The following is an 8,092-nucleotide window of genomic DNA, read 5'->3' as shown; positions in this document are numbered from 1 at the left end:
CGCCGCCCCCAGCCCCTGATTGATCCGGTGATGGCAGTAGCCATAGCTGTCTTTCGTGAGTCCATTAGCCATGGACCCACATACATTTGTACCGTTTGTCACAGAGCCATGTTTCCTAATCAGGTCAAAGAATGTAAAAGACAAAAATATAGGGAGCACGCAAAAGTGGCGGCAGCATGCTTGACAAGAAAATATGTTCACTTTTGCGACCGCGAGTGCTCTACCCCTTGCTCTGTGCCACAAGAGAGACTGCATGAGTGGATATGCGACACCTGTGACGGCCACCTTGGCAGAGGACGCATACCACCCATGGCAGTCGCAAACAATTTAGAGTTGGCGCCCATCCCCACAGAATTGGCTACACTTAATATGCTTGAGAGGCAGCTGATTTCAAAAATCCTTCCCTTTGCCAAAATTGTTGCTCTGCCAAAAGGCCAACAGAGGGCAGTCCACGGAGCTGTTGTGTGCGTTCCAGCAGAGGTGCAATCGATCGTCAACAGTCTCCCAAGGCCCAGAGCAGAAGCGCAGCTGCTTCAAGTCAAATTGAAAAGGCATATTAAGTACAAAGGTTACCAGCACTTCTACACTGTTGATATGAAGAATGTGCTAGCTGCTCTTGCAAAATTGAGAGAAACGCATTCGGAATATAGAAATGTGTTTATCGACGAGACTGCCACTTTCGACTGTCTGCTCGAAGAAGAGGAGCCCAGCATCCCAGAGGAAGATAGGGATGTCGATTTGGAGGAATTTTTTAACAGTCAAAATGAACCGGGACAGTTCGAGGCAGCTGAAGAAGAAGAGGAGGAGCTGAGACCGCAGCCCAGCTCAGAAGAGGAGCCCATCCCAGAAGAGGAGCCCATCCCAGAAGACTTCAGACAGGAAGAGGAGCCGAGCATCCCAGAGGACGATATGGATGTAGATTTTGAGGAGTTCCTCAAAAGCGAAAATGAACCGGGACAGTCGGAGGCCGCTGAGGAAGAAGAAGAGGAGGAGCTGAGACCAGGCCTCTCCCTGGACACTTGTATGCAGCCCCCCGACATTGCACAGGAAATTCTTTCATATGGCGACGGCGTATTTAGTGTTGCCCCCGCGCAGGGCAACAAACCGGTTGGATTTTTCAGCGTACCCAAATTAGAGGCCATGGCTTTTCCTGTGCAATTTCCGACAGGAGAGAACACGTTGGACGAAGATAGAAGCGTCTCCCTGTCCCCGAGCCTTTACTTTAATTGTAGGCTCTTTGCTGCAGATACGCGTTTTGCAAGTGACCAGAGTTATCTTTTCTTTGCGCAGTTTGTTACGGAGACTCACCTCGCGACCAGTAGCATGTCTATACAAATGCGCAAAGGAAAGTCCAAAACCAGAGACGGCCGTAGGATCAACAATGTCATGCTCCAGGATAAGGACGAAGTAGAACGGCTAATTATGAACCAAGACGCGACTAGGTTCATGCAACCTCTCAGAGGCACTCCAGCCTATTGGAACAAAACCCTCAAAGACGTGCACGCGATGGTTCGTCAAATTGGAAAACCGACATTTTTTGCGACGTTCTCTGCTGCTGAGATGAGATGGCCTGAGTTCATAGAGGCCATCAAAGCTCAGCAGGGTGAACAACAACAACCGTTTTCAGATTTGGATTGGAAAACAAAATGCGACATTCTGAGAAGTAACCCCGTCACAGTAATGCGCATGTTTGAAAAGAGAGTCGAAGCTCTCATGACAAACCTCATCCTCTCTCCCGCACAACCGCTCGGGGAAGTAGATGATTATTTTTATCGCGTCGAGTTCCAAGCCAGGGGAAGCCCGCACATCCACATGCTTATTTGGATAAAAGATTCGCCTAAATTCGAAGACGCCTCCGATAGAGAGATCAGGGAATTTATAGATCGTTATATTAGTTGCAAAATGCCCGACCCTGACGCAGATCCGGAACTCCACAAAACAGTGTCAGAGGTTCAGGTGCACAGCAGGAAACATTCAAAGTCCTGTAAGAAGGGTAATGTAGCCTGCAGGTTCGGCTTTCCAAAACTACCGATGGATAAAACGTTCATCACCAGGCCCCCCACTATTAATTGCCACCAAAAAGAAGATCAAGATGATGCAGACTTCGAAGCAGAAATAGCGGAGCAGAAAAAGGCCCTCGCAGACCAACAAAAATTGGCTAAACAAACGCTCCAACCACTTAGAGATCTGCTTATGGATCCGGCCGCTTCGTTCAGCAGTTTGACAGACTTGCTTTGCCGGTGCAACTTGACTCACGAAGAATACGTCGACGCCGCAGAGTGCCTGGCAAACAGTCACGTCGTGATGCTGAGGCGCCATCCAAATGATTGTTGGGTTAATGCCTACAATCCCGATTTGCTTAGGGCGTGGAACGCAAATATGGACATCCAGTACGTCATAGACGATTATAGCTGCATCATGTACATGATGTCGTACGTAACAAAACCGGAGCACGAGATGACGGAATTCCTTAAGAACGTCATCAAAGATGTTAAGCAATCTGACGTTAACGAGCGCGACGAAATGAAACAAATTATGCAGGCCTACTCTAAACACAGAGAGGTCAGCGCTCAAGAGGCCGTAGCCCGTACCTGCAGCTTACGCCTCAAGAAGTGCTCCCGATCCGTGGCCTTCATTCGGACCGACGAGGACGGCGTGAGAATGAGTCACCCCATGGGTAGACTGGAAAAAATGGACCCGCAATCGGAGGACGTATGGATGTCGGGGTTGCCTGAGAAATACATCAACAGACCTCGCGATCGAGAGTTTGAAGGCATGTGCCTGGCCGAGTTTGTGTCAGAGTACAGGGTACTCTACGGCCATCAAAAGGAAAGTCCGAACGCCATTTCGCTGTTAAACGATCAGGGATATATCCAAAAGAGAACCGTGGGAAAACCGGCGATCATTAGATTCACGCGCTTCTCTGAGGAAAAAAATCCAGAAAAGTTTTACAGACGACTGCTGAAACTTTATCTGCCACATCGATCCGACGCCGATCTGACAGATAACGCGTACCCCACTTACGAACAGTTTTACAAGTGTGGCGAGAAGTGGGGGATGACAGTAGAGCAAATTGTGGGGCGCAACAAAAAACGCTACGAGGGCCAGGGGAAAAGCATGGACGCTGCGTTTGAACAGCTTGAGGTGTGCGGTCCTCTCGTGAATGCGTGGAACTCTTTTGCGCCCGAAGTCGAAGTAGACAGGCTGGAGTGCATGGCGGAACTTGAACCTCGCGATCAGGACGAAAACGGCGAAGACGTCCCGGAATTTGGCACTAGAAAGGATAAGGGGAGCTCTATGCCTAGAATAGATGCTCCAGAGTTGAGTCCAGACTTTGTTAGGAAAATGTACCAAAGTCTGAACGAAACTCAGGCTTCCGTTTTCTACAGCGTTCGACAGTGGTGCTTTGACCTAGTCTGGGGCCACAATCCAGAACCGTTTTATTACTTCCTATCGGGAGGGGCTGGATGTGGCAAATCGCATGTGATCAAGTGCATTCACCACGAGGCAACGAGAGTTCTGCGTGAGCTCCCGAGATTTCGGGACGACGCAGACATGTCCCAACCGGCAGTGCTGCTGACCGCATTCACGGGTACAGCGGCATTTAACATATCAGGCAACACGTTGCACTCTATTCTTAAATTGCCAAGGTCCTTGAAGCCACCTTATCAAGGTCTCGGAAATGCACTGGACGAGGTCAGAGCAACGCTGGCGAACGCTGAGATTCTCATCATCGACGAGATATCCATGGTCTCTAAAGAGCTATTTGCCTACGTGCATTGGCGATTTCAGCAGATCAGGGGTAATCGGAAGCCGTTCGGAGGCATGTCTGTCCTGGCCGTAGGTGACTTTTATCAACTGCCGCCGCTTGGTAAAGCCAAGCCGCTGTGTGTGTACGAGGAGACCGAGTTTGATCTCTGGAAGGATCACTTCAAAATGGTCACCCTGACAGAGATCATGCGACAGAAAGACGATCGAGCTTTTGCTGAACTCTTGAACCGTCTCAGGGTGAAGCAAAAGCAAGATCCTTTGTTAGATGAAGACAGGCTCTTGCTTACACAGGCGGTGGCTGATAGTCAGCATTGCACGGCACAGGGTCTACACATCTACGCCACAAACAAAGAAGTAGACCGTCACAACGCCGACATCGTAAACGCCTCCTACGAGAACGCGACTGCCATTGCAGCTCGTGATTTTCGAAAAGACCCCAGAACTGGCTGCATGACGTTTGTGTCTGGGCAAATTAAAGGACACAGGCGAGACTTGCCCGACAACATAATGGCTGCTCAAGGAGTACGCGTTATGTTGATCCGAAATTTAGATGTGGAGGACGGCCTCGTGAACGGTACATTTGGAACCATTTCGAACATTGTATTCGAAGAACCACAAGGCGTGAAGATGATTGGACTCCTGCTGGACAATCCTACAGCAGGACAGAGATTCCGCAAAAAAATGTTAGGTCCCTCAGATAACTCGGTGTACATAGAAAGATCTGAGGAGCACCTAAGTAATAGAAAGGGGGTTGTTCGTCGCCAGTTCCCCCTCAAATTAGCTTTCGCGTGTACGACCCACAAAGTTCAAGGAATGACCATGCCGTCGGCCGTTGTGTGTCTGAAGCGTGTTTTTGAGCCCGGTATGGCCTACGTCGCTCTCAGCCGCACAACGTCGCTTCAAGGTCTCACCATCCTTGACTTTGATGAGAAAAAAATTTACGCTGACCCCAAGATCAAGACGGCTCTGGAAAGTATGCCTCAAGCATCTTTCCAAAGCTGTCGACCATTGTTGACGCTGTTGAAATCTGTAAAACAAACTCCAAAGGTTTTGACAATCGTCCACCACAACACGCAGGGTCTGCCATGTCACATGGTGGACCTGAAATCGCATCACGAGCTCCGACAAGCAGATGTGCTTTGCCTAACAGAGACACACTTGTCGGGCTCCTCTGTAGCTGACAATTTTCAATTGGAGGGGTACGCCGTGTTCACGCGTAGCAGGCGGCTGTCTTACAACACCTGTGTGAACATGGCCAAAAAAGAGGGAGGTGGAGTTGCGATGTACTGTAGAGACACTGTTCAAGCAGAGCCTCGCAGGTACATGCAAAACGTCACTGATTTGGAGTTTGTTGTCGTCAAAATTGAGGCTCCGGTCAAAGCGCTAATAGCGACTGTGTACAAACCGCCAAGTTTTCAACTGGGAATCTTTCTCCCAAACTTGGAAAAGCTCTTGGACTCATTGGAAATGTCAGGTCAGCAGCCCATCGTTGTTTGTGGCGATTTTAACGAGGACCTCCTTTCAAAAGGGACAAAGAGTATCCGAGATTTGTTTCAGTCCAGAGGGTACACTCAATTAGTAGCAAATTCGACAACCGAAAAGAACACACTGATTGACCACATTTATATTTCACATCCCGATAAATGTCTTCAATCAGGTGTTCTCCAAACGTATTACAGTTACCACAGTCCAGTTTATTGTGTTTTGACTGACTAATAGCCTCTCCAGCTGTTCTGTCCAAGACCTGTCGTGCCACGTTTTACAGTGTATCTGGAGTCTGTGATTTGGTTATTTATTGAGCTAATTGATTTATTGAGCTAATTATCATTGTGATTTATTGAGCCAAGTGATTTGTGATTTATTGAGCTAATTATCATTGTTAAATCATGCTGTAATTTATTTCAGGATTTACTCGTTTAGTCTTTGTGCATTTTGTCATGTAATTGTTTTTCACATGTATGTTGTTACAGTGGCATGTCTTGGCTGGAAATGGTTTAATCTTGTGGAAATGTAAATGTCTTTATTTATATATTTGTGTATTTGTTCATTTTAGAATGGGGTCAGCAAATTCTTCTCATGAGGTCACAAAAGTTATCATGTAATTATGTATTTTTAATCATGCATGTATCATGTAATGTAATTGTATTTTTAATCATGCATGTATCATGTAATCTAATTTTATTTTTAATCATGCATCTATCATGTAATGTAATTGTGTTTTTATTGTATTTTTTTTTTTTTTACTGTATTTTCTTTTTTTTCCTTTTTTTTTTTTTCTTTTTCTGCTGGGTTGTTGTCACTATTCATCGTTGCAGGGAGGAAGCTGAACATCCAGCTGAGATGCAGACCAAGCTGCATGTCAAACCAGGTCCATCACAAGGTAAGTGTCTTTTTTTTTTTTTTTTTTTTTTTGAGTGATTCACTTGCATTGAGTGATTTTAACTCAATGATGATGTCATTGTCTTTCTAGGATGATCCAGTGAGAAAGACCCCCAGAGGACTTCAGCAGATCTCTCTCCAGCGACGACAACAACCCAGGAGAAAATAAGGGAAGTAAGATTTAGTTAAATTCTCATCTTTCACTTCAGTCTTTGAAATTTGTAACCAATTTATGTCTTTTAAATCTGACAACATATTATACAGACAGCAGGAAGAAGACCTTCAGAAGACTGCAGCACCAATAAGGGAAGTAAGATTTCGTTAAATTCTCAACTTTCGCTTCAGTCTTTGAAACCTGTAACCAATTTGTGTTTTAAATCTGACATTTACAGACAGCAGGAAGAAGACCGCCAGAGGACTGCAGCAACAATAAGGGAAGTAAAATTTCGTTATATTCTCAACTTTCACTTCAGTCTTTGAAACCTGTAACCAATTTGTCTTTGAAATCTGACATTTACAGACGGCAGGAAGAAGACCTCCAGAGGACTGCAGCAACAATAAGGGAAGTAAAATTTCGTTAAATTCTCAACTTTCACTTCAGTCTTTGAAACCTGTAACCAATTTGTGTTTTAAATCTGACATTTACAGACAGCAGGAAGAAGACCGCCAGAGGACTGCAGCAACAATAAGGGAAGTAAAATTTTGTTATATTCTCAACTTTCACTTCAGTCTTTGAAACCTGTAACCAATTTGTCTTTGAAATCTGACATTTACAGACGGCAGGAAGAAGACCTCCAGAGGACTGCAGCAACAATAAGGGAAGTAAAATTTCGTTAAATTCTCAACTTTCACTTCAGTCTTTGAAATCTGTAACTAATTTATGTCTTTTAAATCTGGCAACATTTATACAGACGGTGGGAAGAAGACCTCCAGAGGACTGCAACAACAATAAGGGAAGTAAGATTTCATTAAATTCTCAACTTTCACTTCACTCTTTTGAAACCTGTAACTAATTTATGTCTTTTAAATCTGGCAACATTTATACAGACGGTGGGAAGAAGACCTCCAGAGGACTGCAGCAACAATAAGGGAAGTAAGAGTTTTTCAACTTTGACTTTTTTTCACTCCAGGAAGAAAGCCACCTGCTTTTTTTGTTTTGTTTTGTTTTTTGTTTTTAAGAAAAATAAACGTTATCTCTGTTACAAAATGATGGTGTATGCCTGTTGAATTATTAATTATGTTCCATGTTTAGCTTTAGTTTGTAACAAACACCATAGATGAAGATGCTGAGAATGAATGGTAGGTGGTGAAATGAATACATTGTAGCATTGCATTGTAGTGTAGTGTAGTATAGTATCATAGCATTGTCAATCCTCATTTCTCATTGACAATGAAAAAAATGAAACTGTTTTTCAAAAATCGACCTCTCTGGCATAGTTTGACCTAGACACACTATTCAAACTTAAAAGGTAGATCTAAAAGTTCTCAACGTACGTGGGGTGCGAATTTGCACAGAGCACAGCCCACTCTCGCGATTTCCCAACGGGAAATTGTCTAGTGTTTGTATTACTACACCCCCTTGCCTGATTTCGGCACTTAACTCGTCCCACACCGTTGAGCGCACACAAACAAAAAATATATCAAAACGTGCGCCTCGGTCGGACTCGGTATGCTATTATTCAGTTTTCCAGAATATTAATTTTTCGCGTCGTAAGACGCGAAAAACTGTTTCCCATCAGAATGAATGGGACGAGGTCAAAAGAACTCGCAAATCTGCCTCTTTTTCAAACATCTCCTGCTCTGGCCTACTTCCACCTAGAAACACCATTCAAACTTTAAGATGTAGGCACAGGTCTTGTCTATTTGAGTTGTATTTGAACTTTTTTCCTACGATGTTTCATTTTTGAACCCTGACCCTCTAATGATGGTGAGTGATTTTGGA

General features: G+C 44.8%; 1 protein-coding gene across 1 annotated transcript; it reads left to right on the top strand.

Annotated features, from left to right (window-relative positions):
• Positions 1 to 1,877: 1,877 nt before the first annotated feature.
• On the top strand, positions 1,878 to 7,686 carry LOC311253870 (uncharacterized protein). The gene is made up of 2 exons (XM_084384337.1): positions 1,878 to 6,151; positions 6,242 to 7,686. The coding sequence occupies exon 1, from the start codon at positions 1,903 to 1,905 to the stop codon at positions 5,485 to 5,487; it is 3,585 nt and encodes a 1,194-aa protein (XP_084240463.1). The 5' UTR covers positions 1,878 to 1,902; the 3' UTR covers positions 5,488 to 6,151; positions 6,242 to 7,686.
• The last annotated feature ends 406 nt before the right edge of the window (positions 7,687 to 8,092 follow it).

Source organism: Pagrus pagrus, assembly GCF_965226575.1.
Source record: "Pagrus pagrus genome assembly, contig: HAP1_SCAFFOLD_59, whole genome shotgun sequence".
NCBI lineage: Eukaryota > Metazoa > Chordata > Actinopteri > Spariformes > Sparidae > Pagrus > Pagrus pagrus.
This window is presented reverse-complemented; position numbering and strand designations above follow the sequence as displayed.

Coding starts and splice junctions, on each gene's coding strand:
- LOC311253870 (XM_084384337.1), top strand. CDS start 1,903: ATGCCCGACCCTGACGCAGATCCGGAACTCCACAAAACAGTGTCAGAG.